The following is a 17,972-nucleotide window of genomic DNA, read 5'->3' on the forward strand; positions in this document are numbered from 1 at the left end:
GGGGGTCATTGACATGGTGCGGAACGTTTCAGAGAACACCTCTGGGACACCCGCACCAACCAACCCAACCACCCCGTGGCTGAACACTTTAACTCCCCCTCCCACTCCGCCAAGGACATGCAGGTCCTTGGCCTCCTCCATCGCCAGACCATGGCAACACAACGCCTGGAGGAAGAGCGCCTCATCTTCCGCCTAGGAACACTCCAACCACAAGGGATGAATGCAGATTTCTCCAGCTTCCTCATTTCCCCTCCCCCCACCTTTTCTCAGTCCCAACCCTCGGACTCAGCACCACCTAATTGACCTACAATCTTCTTCCCGACCTCTCCGCCCCCACCCCCTCTCCGGCCTATCACCTGCACCTTAACCTCCTTCCACCTATCGCATTCCCAACGCCCCTCCCCCCAGTCCCTCCTCCCTACCTTTTATCTTAGCCTGCTTGGCACAACCTTCTCATTCCTGAAGAAGGGCTTATGCCCGAAACGTCGATTCTCCTGCTCCTTGGATGCTGCCTGACCTGCTGCGCTTTTCCAGCAACACACTTTCAGCTCTGATCTCCAGCATCTGCAGTCCTCACTTTCTCCATGGTCAGGAGCATCCTTCCTTTAAGTGTAAGCCAATGTATGACTGCATCTGGCCTGGCCACCTCATATGCCAGGGGCTGGTGGTGGGGGAACATTGAGCAGGTGCAAGCTCATGTATACAGTTTGGGTGGGGTCCTGTGGAGGTGTGAAGCCAATGACATTCATGAGGAGCAGCACCATTGGGTCTCACCAACATATAGATGTCAAGCTGGAAGGCTCATCTGATTCTAGGAGGTGCTTAACATAAAATAAACCTTCAGTCATGCTGGGAATTGAAAAGGGCAAAGGTCTGGTAGGTAGAATACAATGTTAATAAATGCAAAGTCATACGTTTTGGTAGGAGTAACAGTAAAAAAAATTATTACTTGAATGGTTAAATGTTGCGGCACGCTGCTATGTAGAGGGACCTGGGTGTCCTTGTGCATGAATCACAGAAGGTTGGTCTGCAGGTAGAACAATAATTAGGGAAGGCAAATGGAATTTTGTCCTTCATTGCTAAAGGAGTTTAGTTTAAAAGCAGAGAGGTAATGTTGCAGCTGTACAAGGTGCTGGTGAGACCACATCTGGAGTACTGTGTGCAGTTTTGGTCTCCTTACTTGAGAAAGGATGTACTGGCACGAGAAGGGGCTGCAGAGGAGGTTCACTAGGCTGATTCCGGAGTTGAGGGGGTTTGGCTTATGAGGAGAGACTGAGTAGACTGGGATTGTATTCATTGGAATTCAGAAGAATGAGGGGGGATCTTATAGAAGCATAAAATTATGAATGGAATCGATAAAATAGAAGTAGAGAGGATGTTTCCAGTAACAGGTGAAGCTAGGACAAGAGGGCAAAGCTTCAAGATTAGAGGAAGCAGGTGTTGGACTGAATTGAGAAGGAACTTTTTCGCCCAGATGGTTGTTAACGGTTCTTATGTTCTTGTTCTTATAAAAATAGCTAAGACCACAGGAAGAGTGGGTGGGGTAAAATATTTGACATGTGAGGGAGGGGACTGCAGGACTCAGTGATGTGAGGGCCTTTCAAAGACAATAAAATTACACACAGATACATGCTCTGAACAGGATACAGACCTACAGGGTCGTTAATCCTGGCCATCCTAATGCATTGACTCCCTATGTGCTATGCACCTCCATGCCCTAGACATTACTGACCAACTCATTTACACCAATACTTTTGGATACTGAGGCCAAGGAAAAAAAAAAGCATGTGGTAGGATGAGGAGCAGTGGTGTCAGCAGCACCCATTGCCCTGGAAATGCCTTGTTCCTCCTACTTCCAGTTGCTGCTGAAATCTCTCAACACAGCCGATGATCCATAGTACACCCTGTATGGATATAATGTTTTGCATAATACTGGTGGTTACATTCCAGACAATGCATAGACAAAAGGCAGATGCAAGATCTAAACAGTACAATTTATGAAAATGTATCAAATAGTGCATTCTCCCCCGTGCCACCAAAGTTCCCTGAGTAAGATTTCTTCTTTGTCACTCTCTTGCTACGTCCTTGTGTATTTCTTGGTTCTGCAGCTGGGTGGAAGGAGCCTGCTTGTTGGTGAAGCCTGTTAGCCCTGGGGGTTCATTGGGTGATCTTGGGAGTATTTGTATTTGGACTGGCCAAACATGCTGAGGGTCTTCTTGCCCGTCCCTAGCTGCCCTTGAACTGAATGGCTTGCTGGGCAATTTTAGAGGGATGTTGTGGTTCTGTTCGCCGAGCTGGGAATTTGTGTTGCAGACGTTTCGTCCCCTGTCTAGGTGACATCCTCAGTGCTTGGGAGCCTCCTGTGAAGCGCTTCTGTGATCTTTCCTCCGGCATTTGTTGTGGTTTGAATCTGCCGCTTCCGGTTGTCAGTTCCAGCTGTCAGTTGCAGTGGTCGGTATATTGGGTCCAGGTCGATGTGCTTATTGATTGACTCTGTGGATGAGTGCCATGCCTCTAGGAATTCCCTGGCTGTTCTCTGTTTGGCTTGTCCTATAATAGTAGTGTTGTCCCAGTCGAATTCATGTTTGTCATCTGCGTGTGTGGCTACTAAGGATAGCTGGTCGTGTTGTTTCATGGCTAGTTGGTGTTCATGGATGCGGATCGTTAGCTGTCTTCCTATTTGTCCTATATAATGTTTTGTGCAGTCCTTGCATGGGATTTTGTACACTACATTGGTTTTGCTCATGCTGGGTATTGGGTCCTTCGTTCTGGTGAGTTGTTGTCTGAGAGGGGCTGTTGGTATGTGTGCTGTTATGAGTCCTAGTGGTCGCAGTAGTCTGGCTAGTTGGAAATGCTTTTGATATATGGTAGTGTGGCCAGTCCTATGGGTTGCGGCATGTCCTCATTCCGTTGTTTTTCCCTTAGGCATCTGTTGATGAAATTGCGCGGGTATCCGTTTTTGGTGAATATAGATGTTCTTCTTCCTCTTTTTGCAGTTCTGGTGTACTGCAGTGTGTTGTGGCCCTTTTGAATAGTGTCTTGATGCAACTTCTTTTGTGTGTGTTGGGGTGGTTGCTTTCGTAGTTTAGGACTTGGTCTGTGTGTGTGGCTTTCCTGTATACCTTTGTGGTGAATTCTCCGTTCGGTGTTCTCTGTACCATCACGTCTAGGAATGGGAGTTGGTTGTCCTTTTCTTCCTCTCTAGTGAATCGGATTCCTGTGAGTGTGGCATTGATGATCCGGTGTGTGTTCTCTATTTCTGTGTTTTTAATGATTACAAAGATGTCATCCACATATCTAACCCAGAGTTTGGGTTGAATTTGCGGTAAGACTGTTTGTTCTAATCTTTGCATTACCACTTCTGCTATGAGTCCAGAGATGGGTGAGCCCATGGGTGTGCCGTTGATTTGTTCATATATTTGGTTGTTGAATGTGAAGTGTGTTGTGAGGCACAGGTCCAGTAGTTTGAGTATGCCGTCTTTGTTGATAGGTTCAATGTCCTGTTGTCTGTTCTGTATGTCCAGCAGGTTGGCTATTGTTTCTCTGGCTAGGGTTTTGTCGATAGAGGTGAACAGTGCCGTTACATCGAATGAGACCACGGTTTCTTCCTTGTCAGTGTGTATATTTCTGATGATGTCCAAGAATTGCTGTGTTGATTGTATAGAGTGTCTGGATCTGCTGATCAGGTGTTTCAGTTTCTGCTGTAGTTCTTTAGCCAGTTTGTGTGATGGTGTCCCTGGTAGTGATACTATGGGTCTGAGTGGGATGTCTGGTTTGTGCACTTTGGTAGTCCATAGAATCACTACAAATGCCGGAGGAAAGATCACAGAAGCGCTTCACAGGAGGCTCCCAAGCACTGAGGATGTCATCTAGACAGGGGACGAAACGTCTGCAACACAACTTCCCAGCTCAGCGAATAGAACCACAACAACAAGTACCTAAGCTACAAATCTTCTCACAGACTTTGAACACCTACGGGCGAGAGATGCTAAGACAAGCCAGGAAATGGGAATACTGTGTCAACCGCCTAAGCGCCACATACGAACAACTCCAGTTCCTGCATGAATGCCGAAAGAATTGAATCCTTCCACCATGTGTCAGATACAGACCACCAGTCAACAACCCACAAGCCAGGGACACAGCCCGACAGAACGGATTCAGGATGATCCATGTAATGATTACAGATGCTCACAACAGACTTCACAAATACAGACAAGAAATTGTGCACCAAAAATTGTTAATTTCAAAAACCACCAATCAGGAATGGACCCGGACCATGGAACAGGCCGTCACCATAATACAGAACAGGACCACACACCGCAAGAAAACGGCACTAAAAGAAAAAAATGGCCAAACTAACCCTCAACAGAGGGGACACCACAACACACACCTGGGTTAGAAACCTCTCCCACAGATAGCTCACAGTCACGGAAAGAACAATACTGGCCAAGGGACTCAACTACAACCACAGGGATGCCAAGACAGCAGACTTCCTAGCAGCACTAGAATGCACACTCAGGAGCAATGGACTGACAGAAGAGACACAAAAAACAGTGAGACAAAGTATCGTACCTCTGAATACAAGGAAAAGACAAACACATAACCTCAACATCAAGGAGAGGGAAGCACTAAAATCACTAAGAAACGATAAGAACATAATCATACTACCAGGAGACAAAGGCAGAATGACGGTCATCCTGGACAAAGCAGACTACATCCAAAAAGCGCAACAACTACTTGCAGATACCAACACCTACCAAAAGAGGGAGTTTGACCCCACCCCACAGCTCACCAACAGGATAAACAACACACTGAGGAACTTACAAAAAAAACGGACAGATAACCAGGTCGGACCTATAAAGAATGAAACCTGAAAGCAACAACACCCCCAGATTTTATGGACTACCTAAAGTGCACAAACCAGACATCCCACTCAGACCCATAGTATCACTACCAGGGACACCATCACACAAACTGGCTAAAGAACTACAGCAGAAACTGAAACACCTGATCAGCGGATCCAGACACTCTATACAATCAACACAGGAATTCTTGGACATCATCAGAAATATACACACAGACAAGGAAGAAACCGTGGTCTCATTCGATGTAACGGCACTGTTCACCTCTATCGACAAAACCCTAGCCAGAGAAACAATAGCCAACCTGCTGGACATACAGAACAGACAACAGGACATTGAACTATCAACAAAGACGGCATACTCAAACTACTGGACCTGTGCCTCACAACACACTTCACATTCAACAACCAAATATATGAACAAATCAACGGCACACCCATGGGCTCACCCATCTCTGGACTCATAGCAGAAGCGGTAATGCAAAGATTAGAACAAACAGTCTTACCGCAAATTCAACCCAAACTCTGGGTCAGATATGTGGATGATACCTTTGTAATCATTAAAAACACAGAAATAGAGAACACACACCAGATCATGAACACCACACTCACAGGAATCTGGTTCACTAGAGAGGAAGAAAAGGACAACCAACTCCCATTCCTAGACGTGATGGTACAGAGAACACCGAACGGAGAATTCACCACAAAGGTATACAGGAAAGCCACACACACAGACCAAGTCCTAAACTACGAAAGCAACCACCCCAACACACACAAAAGAAGTTGCATCAAGACACTATTCAAAAGGGCCACAACACACTGCAGTACACCAGAACTGCAAAAAGAGGAAGAAGAACATCTATATTCACCAAAAACGGATACCCGCGCAATTTCATCAACAGATGCCTAAGGGAAAAACAACGGAATGAGGACATGCCGCAACCCATAGGACTGGCCACACTACCATACATCAAGAGCATTTCCGAACTGACAGCCAGACTACTGTGACAACTTGAACTCATAACAGCACACAAACCAACAGCCACTTACCAGAACGAAGGACCCAATACGCAGCATGAGCAAAACCAATGTAGTGTATAAAATCCCATGCAAGGACTGCACAAAACACTACATAGGACAAACAGGAAGACAGCTAACGATCCGCAGCCATGAAACGACACGACCAGCCACACACGCAGATGACAAGCAACATGAATTCGACTGGGACAACACTACTATTATAGGACAAGCCAAACAGAGAACAGCCAGGGAATTCCTAGAGGCATGGCACTCATCCACAGATTCAATCAATAAGCACATCGACCTGGACCCAATATACCGACCACTGCAGCGGACAGCTGGAACTGACAACCGGAAGCAGCAGATTCAAACCGCTACAAATGCCGGAGGAACGATCACAGAAGCGCTTCACAGGAGGCTTCCAAGCACTGAGGATGTCACCTAGACAGGGGACGAAACGTCTGCAACACAAATTCCCAGCTCGGCAAACAGAACCACAACAACGAGCACCCGAGCCACAAATCCCCTCACAAACGTTGAATTTTAGAGGGTAATTGAGAGTCAAACGCATTGTTCTGGGGCAGGACTCACAAGTAGGTCAGATCTGGTGAGGATGGCAGATTTCTTCCCTGAAGGCATTAGTGAACTAGATGGACGTTTTTTGCCAATCGTTTTGTGGTCATCAGTCAATTCGTAATTCAAAGTTTTTTTTTAATTGAATGCATATTCCCCTATCTGCCATGGTGGGATTTGAACCCAGGTCTCCAGAACATTTGCTGAGTGGCTGGGTGAATAGTCCAGTGATAATACCACTATACCGTCACCTCCCCATCAGATTGTGGTCCCACACTTTCCAATGCTAACGTTCTTACCGAGCTGTCATTTTCTGAGGTCATGAGGGTTATGGAGCTGATGCTTCACCTGAGACCTTGGTATTCTCAATTCTCAGAGGTCAAGGATGAAGAGGTGGCTCCTGGGGGAGCTGGGCATTACACAGTGATGGGGGTGGGGGGTGGTTAGACATGCTGGCTGTATCTGCACAACTGAAGAGAGAGAATGTATCACAGCCAGTGGTTAGAGTAGTGTGCAATGAATGAGACTGACAGCAGGGTTACTGTGACAGATGCAGTATGGTACCTACTTGGTTCGCTGCCCATGGATGTTTTGGCGTCTGGACAAGAGCAGTCCCAGTCTTCTCCTTTGAGGGTCAGAATTCTCTCAACATAGATGACGAGCAGTCTAATGCCAGACAGTTATAGAGTTATACAGCACAGAAACAGTTCTCCAGCCATCAAGGCACCTTCTGCCATATTGTGGGCTCTCTTCTTCTAGGATGAGAGAAAGTGAGTGATTGAGTGAGGTGAGAGTGACATACATAGCTGCTAATGCTGGTGGAGCTGGTGGAAATGTGGTGAGATGTTCTGAGGGTGTGAGGAGGCAGTGCACAGACATGCAGAATTAGTGGTTTGGAAGTTTGCGGAGGAAAGAGATAAGAGTGAGTGGGATAGATGTCATTGGCCTTGTCCAGTAAGGGTGACTTTGGAATGCCAATGCTCATTTGGGTGCACAGTAGTCTGTTAAAGATGGCATGGGCTTGAGGGATATCTCAGCCTGTATCTGGTGAGTGAGAGATGTTCCAGGAATGGCTATAGTGAGGGTAGCAGAGCATGTGCCTTGGTGGGAGTTGGGTGTGGTAGCAGAGATAGAGTGAGTGTGAGGTAGCAGAGAGAAGAGTATGACACATATTCTGGTGCAGAGCGGGGAACATCATTGACCTTCTCCCGGTTCTGCTGGCCAATCTATTGGACTGTTGAGATGGCACAGACCCAAGTGCCAATCTTGGACCAGGCACCCAAGATCTGATGTCATTTCCTCTGTTGTTTCTTCTGCTGTTCCTCCAGGAAGAGGACTCTACTTTACATCACTTCTTGAACAGGGTCTTCAGATCCTAATCAGAGAATCAAGCTGCCCTCTCCCCCTTTCTCAGACATCTTCAGAAAATATCCTAGACTGGGCAAGGCAGCTTCAGAATGCCAGTGCTATTCCAGGCGTACAGTGGCCTTTTAAAGATAGCATGGGCTCCAGGGATATCTTTCCCCACACCTGGTAAGTAGTGAATTGCTTCAGGAATGGCGTTTGGCAAAACAGGGAAAGTTGGATGTGAGAGATGAGGTAGGCCGTTAATAAGGTGGTAATAAGGTGCTTAATAAGTTTGGTAAGATACAGCTGGAAATCTCTCCAAAAAAGACACAATTCTCAATTCATTTTCAGTCTGTCAGTAAAATGATAAGCATAACAATTATAAAATGCCATTTAACTAAATTTACAATACTATAAACACAGGAATGATTTCTGCTTGCTATGTACATGAAATCATAAATACTTGAGTGAAGGTATCAAAATATCTTGCTTCGTAGACAATTTCACTCATAGATAGGAATCAAGTGAAATGATGCAGAACTTGGGGGAATTTTAAATCAGAAAGGAGGAAGATATAGCTCACAGCTTAGCCATTGGCATCACACATTTTTCTTATTTACTCATGGGATCTGGGAACCATTGGTAAGACCACCATTTATTGCCTATTCCTAATTGCTTTTGAACAGAATGGCTTGCTGGGCCATTTTGGAGTGCAGTTAAGAGGCAAGCACATTGCTGTGGGATCCAGAATCACATGAAGACCAGGCCAAAACAGATCAGATTTCCTTCCCTAAGTTAGTGAACCAAATGGATTTCTCGAACAATATTTAATGGTTACATAATCATCATTAGGCCAGATTGTTATTGAACTCAAATTTCACCATTTGGATTCGAATCTGCATCCCCAGACATTGTCATTTCTGGATTATTAGACCAATGACATTACCACCATGCCACCACCTGCACATTGTTCTACTACAGGATGTTTTTTGGTGGTAAGGTGTACATTTGTGCCCATTATTTTTCCATTGTGAGCTCTTATGGAGATTTCTTCTGTGTGCTATAACAAAGCTTTAAATCAATTACCAAAGAATTAATTCATAATTTTGCTGTAAGCGTACACAAAGAGAACTTTCCCCTTGTTGTGGAGACTGGTGAGGGGAGCTGGATGACAAGAAAGAAAACCAAATCTGTTTTTGATTTAGAAATTAGTTTTTAATATGTCTACTCATTAAATATTCAGTGAAGCGCTCGTAACTAATTGGAATCATGTTTTTTTAATTACGTACTGTTACATTTCTACCTAATTAGAAAAGCTTTGATAATTACTTTTAATGCATAGTTATGTTAATATAGTTCAAATTAATTAGTCACCTGATTCTAATTAAAGGAGTATTCCATTCTGGTTCTATGAAGATGAAAATGATATTGATATTTGTAGATAGCTTAGCTGCCTGAATACCTGTCAATGTAAATCATTTGTTATTTTGTTTCTTTAAGGGAGAAAACCATTCTTATTAGTTATTAAACATATTGGCAATAAATCATTGGTGAAATGTTATAGTAGATAATGTGGAGAACCATTTATATGGTGCAGAAATCACAAGTTCCTAACAATTTTGTCTAACATCCAATATTGTCACATAGCAAGATTTTGTATGTGAGACACACAGGAGAATTGGTTTTAGCTTACATTAAATCAAAACCCTGTGAACAGCTTTATATTATTTCCAGTTTGTTACCAGGCTACGAGATAATTATTTATGTCATTTTAAAAAAATTCTCATGGGGTATGGGTGTTTGTAATCGCCTTTGAGAAGGCAGTGGTGGGCTGCCTTTTTGAGTTGCTGCAGCCCATCTCACATAGGTATACCCACACTGCTGTCAGGAAGATAGTTCTGGGTTGTGATTACATGATAATGCAGGTTCAAAAATTCCAAATCAGCATTGTGTGCAGCTTGGAGAGAAAGTTAATGGTGATAATGTTGTAATGCATCTTCCCTTATCCTTCTAGGTGGTAGAGATTGTGGGTTTCAAAAGTGTTTTTGAAGGAATCTTGGTCAGTTGCACTGCATCATGTATGTAGTATGCATATGTATAGCTGCTGCTGTGTGTTCATAGTGAAAGGAATAAACACTTAAGATGTCAATGGGCTACCAATTAAGTGAATGCTGTGTCACGAATGGTGATGATATAAATGTATGTGTATATATGCTAATGCTTAGTTCTAAGGTGGAGAAATGATTATTTAATTTTGATCTGTATTTTGATATTGTGTATGTTAAGAAGGAAAGGACACTGACTTAGTTTAATTTTAGTTTAGTTTTGTTCTGTGAGTGGTACTGGGGGGGGCTGGGTTCTCAAGTTTATTGATATATATTTTCTTAATGAAGGTTTACAGCCTTGGAATAGAGCTTGATGTGAACAGTTCAGTACATTTGAAACAAGGGTAAATAACTGCTGTTGTTAGCAGCAAGAAGGCCTGTATCACATGGAGATAAAAATACAGAACTATCCAGAAGGATAGAGTGTGTGCAAGGTAGTTTAGCAGTTTCCAAATTTTGTCAAGGTTGGACAAAAAGTTCTGATCCAGCTCCATTTCACAGCAATCTCTTCCCTAGCTTTCCACAAAGTTCTGAGAAACTCTTAATCACCTTCCAGGGATTTATCTACCTTTATGCGTTTTAAGAACTTTAGCATCTCCTCATCTCGAATACAAACTTATTTTTCAAGTCATCACTATTTATTTCCCCAAGTTCCCTAGCCTCTGTGTCCTTCTGCACAATAAACACTGATGTGAAATATTCATTTAGTATCTCACTCATTTCCTGTGGTCCTGCACATAGATGGTAGCCCTGTTGATCTTTAAAGGGCCCTATTCTCTCTCTAGTTACTCTTTTGCCCTTAAATACAGTTGGATGTTTCCCCTTTTTAACTCCTGTGTATCCCATGAGTCTACCCTGTGACTTAAATAGCTGGAAGGGAACCACTAAGCTGTGCAGAACTGAGGCCAATCACTTGCACCAACGTGATTTGCTAGGGTTGCTTTGTAAAAATGCCTTTGAGGTTCAGATGATATCATCAAAACATAATTTGCACACTTTTAATGAGGCTGCTGACTGAGTCAGATTTATGTTTTGTAGTCTAACAAAAGGCAGATGGAAATGCAACATTAAGTCTATTTTAACAGAGCCTTGTCCAGTTCTTGATGGGTAGCGTGCGACAAAATCTGCATTGTTGTTTCAAAGAATTATGGGTTAACGAAAAAGGATTTAGTCAAGAACATCACTGATTTGTAGATGTTTCAAGACTGCCATTTTATAAGAGAGACCTACGGGGCAACTTTTTCACACAGAGGGTGGTACGTGTATGGAATGAGCTGCCAGAGGAAATGGTGGAGGCTGGTACAATTGCAACATTTAAGAGGCATTTGGATGGGTATATGAATTGGAAGGGTTTGGAGAGATATGGACCGGGTGCTGGCAGGTGGGACTAGATTGGGTTGGGATATCTGGTCGGCATGGATGGGTTGGGCTGAAGGGTCTGTTTCCATGCTGTACGTCTCTATGACTATGACTCTATAACTACTACCTTTTGTAAAGTCAAATTCGGTAATAACAGAACTTCTCAGCTAACTTGGCTCAGGATGGAAAATAAATACTAGCAACGCCCACATCTGATGAATGAATTAAAAAAACTCTTCATTTATTGAAGCATAATAGAACAGTTTTTCTTTAACCTTACATATAGACCAACATTTACCACAGGATTATATACTTTTTCATATCCATTGCGAGCAACGTATCAGAAAAAAGTGCCTGGAACATTATCGTAGTGTATGTGATCGGTTGAGCTTTTTCTCTTTATTGCCTATTATGACAAGAGTGACACATTAATTTAATACTCAATTACACACTTTTGTCATTGCTTAAATGCATTGTAAAGAACAAATATAAAAGGCAAAATAATTCACTAATCGAGCAACAATGTTCGCTGGCATTTCTGAAATATTCTGATTCTCTTCTGGACAGAAAAGTGGCATTGCATATATATCGCTACATTTAAACTCTTGCTCTTAACATGTTCTATTACATTCATCTTAATGATGATTCACATGCATAGCCTTTTTTTCCCCTAAATCCTTTAGAACTGACCTTCCGAAGTCCTGTACAATCTGCAGGCAAAATATAATCTATCTCCATTTTCTGTCAGTGGATTGTGGACTTCCGGTGGGAAGTGGAAGGAATCCTGCAGCAGCTTGCTGCTAAAGTTACTCTGAGTTCTTCTGTCATCCAAGCTTCCTACCTGGTAGTTCCCAATTGCGGTTTAGTGGAATAGGGAACTCAGCATGGAGGGCACCACCTCATTCACGGTCATATAAATCATTGTAAAGCTGCAACATCTCATTGGGCTATTTTAATTTTCTTAAACATTCATTTCATTCCAATGTTTCCATAAACTAGCCGCTGAAAATATGTCAGAAAAAAAGAAATCAGTCCAAACTTAGAAATCCTCCAAACACCACCATTCTGAAAAAGAGTCACTGGACTCAAAATGTTAACTCTGCTTTCTGTCCACTGCCAAACCTGCTGAGTCTCTCCAGCCTTTTCTGTTTTTGTTTCAACCTCCTGACTCCCATCTTGTTTATTACATGTTCAGATTTTAACATGTGAATAAAAAAATGCCAGACAATTAAAGATTGCATGACCATACATTCAAACTGCCTTTAAATGTAAAATTGCATGCCAGTTGTTGTAGAAAATGATGGTAATACAGTGTGAAATTGAAACACAAAGGTTAATTTTTGATCCTAATTGATGCTCAGATAGAAATGTATTAAAAACTTTAAGAATTTTGAACTCAACTTAGCAGAGAATGTTTGTGGTTGATTAAAAACTAAAGAAACTTCTCAGCCTCACATTCCAGGAGCACCAGTGTTTGTTCATATAACACATATGCCCACTTACCTCACTGTCCATTGTATCAACACTAATCCTCCAAACACTGGCAATCACAGTTTGATTGTCCATTCCTTTTTTGCTTACCTTCCTTGAAGCTCCAGGTTTCTAGCTGTTTTTCTGCTTTAGATTACCTGAGAAATGTGGAGTTCTGGACCCTCCAGCACAGTGCAAGATCAGCCCTTAGGCTAAATGATGACTCCCTTCTACAGCAGTGATTGCTGTATTGTTGAGTATAAAGATTCAAAGGCAGTTTGGCTATGGAAGGAAGGGAATTGTGTTCAGCAGGGGGTTGGGTGGCCAGTGGGCAGGTGAGGGGGACAGGATAGATGGACGAGAGGTAAGGGTAGCAGCTGTTTGAGTGACTGGCTAATGTAGTAGCTAGTTCGAGGGACACTGGCAGATGAAGGTATAGTGTTGGAGGTGACTGAAGAATTAGGAAGACAAGGGATGAGGCATTAGGTGACAGGTAGGTGGATGACAGAATTCGGCTGCGTTATTTGTGGGGTGTAGCCATTGTGGTGTTGGCTGGTTGTGGGTGGCGGGGAAAGAGGTGGAAGGTCAGGTTTATCAGGAGCTGCCAGCACAGTGGCAGTGTCAGGCTGGAGGAAGGGTGACATGGGTGATGGGTTGATTTCATTTGATTTATTCTTGCTAAATGTACCGAGATACAGTGAAAAGTGCTGTTTAATGTGCTATCCAGACAAATCATACCTTACATGAGGACATCAGGGTGACAGAACAGAATGCAAAATATAGTGTTACAGTTAGCGAGTTTTGAGAAGATTTGTAGCTCAGGTTGAGGTTCTGGATGTAGGTTTGCTTGCTGAGCTGAAAGATATCAATAGTGTTACAGCCTCCGAGGAGGTGCCGAGAAAGGTCAACTCTAATATATAAGAGGTCTGTTCAGAAGTCCAATAACAGCGGGAAAGAAGCTGTTCTTGAATCTGTTAATATCTATTTTCAAACTTTTGTATCTTTTACCTGATGGAAGAGGATGGAAGAGAGTGTAACTGGGGTGGGAGGGGTCTTTGATTATGTTGACTGCTTCTCTGAGGCATTGGGAAGTGTAGATGGAGTCAGTGGAAAGAAGGCTGATTTGTGTGATGGACTGGGTCGCATTTACAACTCTCCATAATTTCTTGTGGTCTTGGGCAGAGTAGTTGCCATGCCAGGCTGCGGTGCATCCGGATAGAATGCTTTCTATGGAATGTCTATAACATTGGTAAGAGTCATTGTGCAAAAGCTAATTTCCTTAGCCTTCTGAGGAAGTAGAGGCATTGGTGTGTTTTCTTGATCCTAGCACCAGTGTGGATGGACCAGGACAAATTGTTAGTGATATTTTGTGTTGATGGGATGTTGGGTCAGTGTGCATCAGGTGGGCGGGGGAGGGGGGATGGCAGTGGCAAGCTTAGGATGGATTTCAAATTGGAGGGGGTTCAGGTTGTGGTGGTATTAGGTTGAGGGAGGTGCAGTCAGATAAATTTGGGAGGTGTTACATTGTGGGCATATTGGATTGGAATGTGTTGAGTTATCATGTATCACGTCGGGGGTGGCTGTGTCAGGACGGATGTTCAGTTTAGTTGGGTCAGGTTGAGGGGTATTCAGATTGGGGGAGGTGGGATCAGGGCGCTAGGATGCGGACAGTTTTGGTTTGAGGGGTGCTTGTTTAGAGTGTGATTAGATGAGGTTGTGTTGGGGTATTATCAGGTTAGCTGGGTGGAGGAGCCAGTTTTATAGTTATCCAGGAGTTAGAGTAGGTTTCAAGGTTTGAGCTTTTCTTGTGTAGCTAACTATTCAGGTAAGTGAATTGGAGCCCTCTGACATCTGCAACTTTAATTCAGACTTGTAGACTTTTGTGGAGGGTCCCAGATGCAGAATAATTGACTGTTGGAAGTTTAAACTTCCGAGGAAAATCCCAGGTAGCTGCAATTTCCAAGTAGCCTTGTGGCACATTTTCCAGGATATACTTCAGCAAAAACTATCTTCTGATTGAAAATTCTGAGCCATTAGCAAGTCAGTAATTAAAAATAAAGAGTGTGTTCTGCTGGTGAATAACACATATGCAAGCAATTTACCAGAAAAGTCTTTTAGTTAATATATATATTTTTCCTATTATTTCTTTCTCTCACAGTGAAACAGACAGGTATGTCTTACATGAATGAGCTGCCACATATAGAAAGTGCCTGCTGCTGTGTGAACTGTGGTCACTCTTATACAGTGAATGAAATCAGAAGCAATAGAAGGTTCTGCAGTGAGCTTTGCCTGCGGCAATTTAAAGAGAAGTAAGATGGTTACATTTGGATACATTCTTCATACTGTTGATCTTTTCATTTTTGGTAATGGCTAGAGTATAACTTTAATTTTGCAACATAATGGTAGAGCATATTTGATGGATCAAATAAAGTGCCAGGTAATTGATAATCTCAGTATCATTGATTCTAACTGGTCATATGACATCACCCAATTTAAAGTATAATTCAACATGGATAATAGTCCTGATCCAAACTGAAGTTGTAGGTCTGTGCATTTAGACATGTCAAAGTATAGTACCAACAAAAGGACCTGAATCCCTGACTAATCTGCCTGGTGCATTGAGACCTTAAACTATTTCAATTACCCAGCCTTATGTTATAACCCCATAGTAAAAGGTGTCACTCAAAATGAAATATTGACTCTCAATGGACTACCAAATGGAATATCACAGAAACTAATGGAAAGGTTGAAAAATTAATGCATATTGAAAAAAGGAACTTAAATTGCTTTGGAACATTTCAATAATTTTACATCCTGGCACAGAAAAGCATATACTGCATTGTGAATTGATTTCACAAACTAGGATCACAGACTATGTGAAATATTTTCCAGCAGGCTGCTGGCAATTGAAAAACAAATCAGACAGCTGTGTGGATGCTCTCATCAAATGAACACTATCTGTAACCATGACAACTCTGATGATTTCAGCATTGAAGCTTTAAGTGTTACAGAGAAATCCACTAAACTGAACATAATCTCAGTGGAGGAAAGGGGATTGAGAGTGAATGTAATTCCAATTCTTAAATTTCTGACATGTAGTTTGGTCATTAAACTTGAATTGTTCTCATGGAATAAGATAAAATGAGCAGAAAATAGAACAGTTAGTGGCACTCTTGTCCCTCAGAAGGGGCATGGGAATTCAAGCTCTAAACATAAACCTAAAGCTCACACTCTAGATTGCCATTCCAAGGTAATATTGAGTTGTTGTTAAACTGAGCTGCTTCTTTCTATTGAGGAAGATGCTAAAAATCCCAAGGCACTATTCAGGGAATAATAGAGGCTTTTATCTCAATGTGATGAAAAGCTGACTAAATAATCAATCAATTAGTTGTTTGTTGAATCTTGCTTTGCGGAAAGTAGTTGTAATCTTCCTCATTAAACCAAGTCATATACTACACACAGAGTGATTCATTGTATGTAAGAAGATTTAAGGTGTGATCAGGTTTTTAGTGAGTTCAAATTAAGAAGTTTTTTTATTGTCCACTGAGGCTAGCGCATACATCAAACTGATTTCTACCTAAAATTATATTGATCAGTATCTGGTGAGATATGAATGGATATGCTTGGCATTCTCAAAACTATTTAACTCGTTTAATTAAAAAATTGTCAATTTAACAACTTCAGTTAGGTGGCACCATATCTCCTAATCCTCTGTATATGTTTTTATAAAAACAGCAAAAATATACAATTTTGCTTTGATTAATTAACAGATCGCTCAGAATGGGAAGTGCAGCAATCAAGAGAAGTGCTGGAGCAATACTTAAACGGGTTAAAAAGAGAAAAAGGAAGGTGTGCCTAAGCCCTAGTTCAGAATCAGATGAAGAATATGATTATGAGTTGACTGAGCCAGAGCAGGTGGTAGGTATGCTTCATCCAATATTTAACTGATACAATTTTGCTATGCATGAAATCATGACAATTTTTAAGTATTTCTGAATACCTTCAAGAATACACAGAAAATGCTGTTGTGTCACTTTGCTAATTGAAAGTAAATCTGTGAACTTGAAAGCATAATGCATCACCTAATGTATGGAGGTGGTCTCTTCATGTTGGTTATCTTAACATTTCTGTATGTTTTCTCTTGTATTTAGTATAGACATGGTCCATGCATATTGCAAACTTTTTGTGAAGATACATTTTGAACAAAGAACTTTGCTGGCCAGGATGACATTTTGATAGCAGGGCAGGCTTTTGAGTCCATTAATTTTAATGGATAGAAAATCCTACAGGACCTTCTGATCCCCACACTTCAATTCATATCATGTTCCTAACTATAAGGTTGTTTTGTTGTTAGGCATATAAATCATAGCTGCTTTTCTGGTTTGTGTTCAGGTGCTGACAAGCATTTCCAGGAGACCTTTAGTACCCTCTGCCATCTCATATGACAGCAACTAATATGTTAGCTGGCTCTGTTTGAGAAATTCAATAGTGATCATTTACATACCTTCATGATTCATTATATGTGGAAGATAAAAAATACATTTGCAAGTCAAATAGAGAAGTTTAATTTCTGGGAAAATTTCTTTTAATAACTTAAAAACTATATTCATTCTCATTTTAAAATGTTAGTAATAAGCTACATGAATGTGGTCTACTGAATTGCCATGCCACAGAGCAAGTGAACACTTGCCAACATGTAGTGTGGAGACAACAACAAGTTCAAAACCAATTTCCAATTTATAATGCACCAGGTGGAATGTTGTTGGGATGACCTGTTGAGATGAAGAAAAATTGGAAGTAAGAGTCAACTCAGTTGAAACTTTAAGCAGAAACAGAAAATGGTGGAGAAACTTGGTAGTTCTGACATCATTTGTATAGAGAAAAGCAGAGTTAACATTTCAAATCTAGTGACTTATGTCAGAACTGAAAATAGCTGGGAATCTATGGTATTCATGCTGATGATGAAAGGTGGGGGTGGGGGGGAGAAAGAGAGAGAGAGAAAAGGATACACGGAGATTGTGCCTGGACAGAGATAAAGGGAAAGGAAAACAAAGAGGTAGTTGATAATAGGTTGAGAAAGACATAATGCTGGGTATGGTGCTATCAGAAATGTAAATGATTGAAAATGGGTTGACTGTGCTGTGAGCAACCCATACAAAGCAGGATCTAGGAGTGTGGGAGGAGGATAAGGAACATAGAGGAGGGTGTTTACATTCTGAAATGTGAAACACAGTGTT

At 41.9% G+C, this 17,972-nt stretch overlaps 1 protein-coding gene across 4 annotated transcripts in view; it reads left to right on the forward strand.

Moving 5' to 3' along the window:
• Positions 1–17,972, forward strand: part of l3mbtl1 (L3MBTL histone methyl-lysine binding protein 1) — a 93,926-nt gene that overhangs the window by 20,205 nt on the left and 55,749 nt on the right. For all 4 annotated transcript variants that reach the window (XM_043710564.2, XM_087994832.1, XM_043710565.2 and 1 more), the window contains exons 6-7: positions 14,894–15,044; positions 16,506–16,653. In XM_043710564.2, the coding sequence (XP_043566499.2) occupies positions 14,894–15,044; positions 16,506–16,653 (299 nt within the window). The remainder of the gene's footprint in view (positions 1–14,893; positions 15,045–16,505; positions 16,654–17,972) is intronic.

Source organism: Chiloscyllium plagiosum, unplaced genomic scaffold (genome assembly GCF_037043375.1).
Source record: "Chiloscyllium plagiosum isolate Xiang-an unplaced genomic scaffold, Cpla_swu_hap1 HiC_scaffold_15, whole genome shotgun sequence".
NCBI lineage: Eukaryota > Metazoa > Chordata > Chondrichthyes > Orectolobiformes > Hemiscylliidae > Chiloscyllium > Chiloscyllium plagiosum.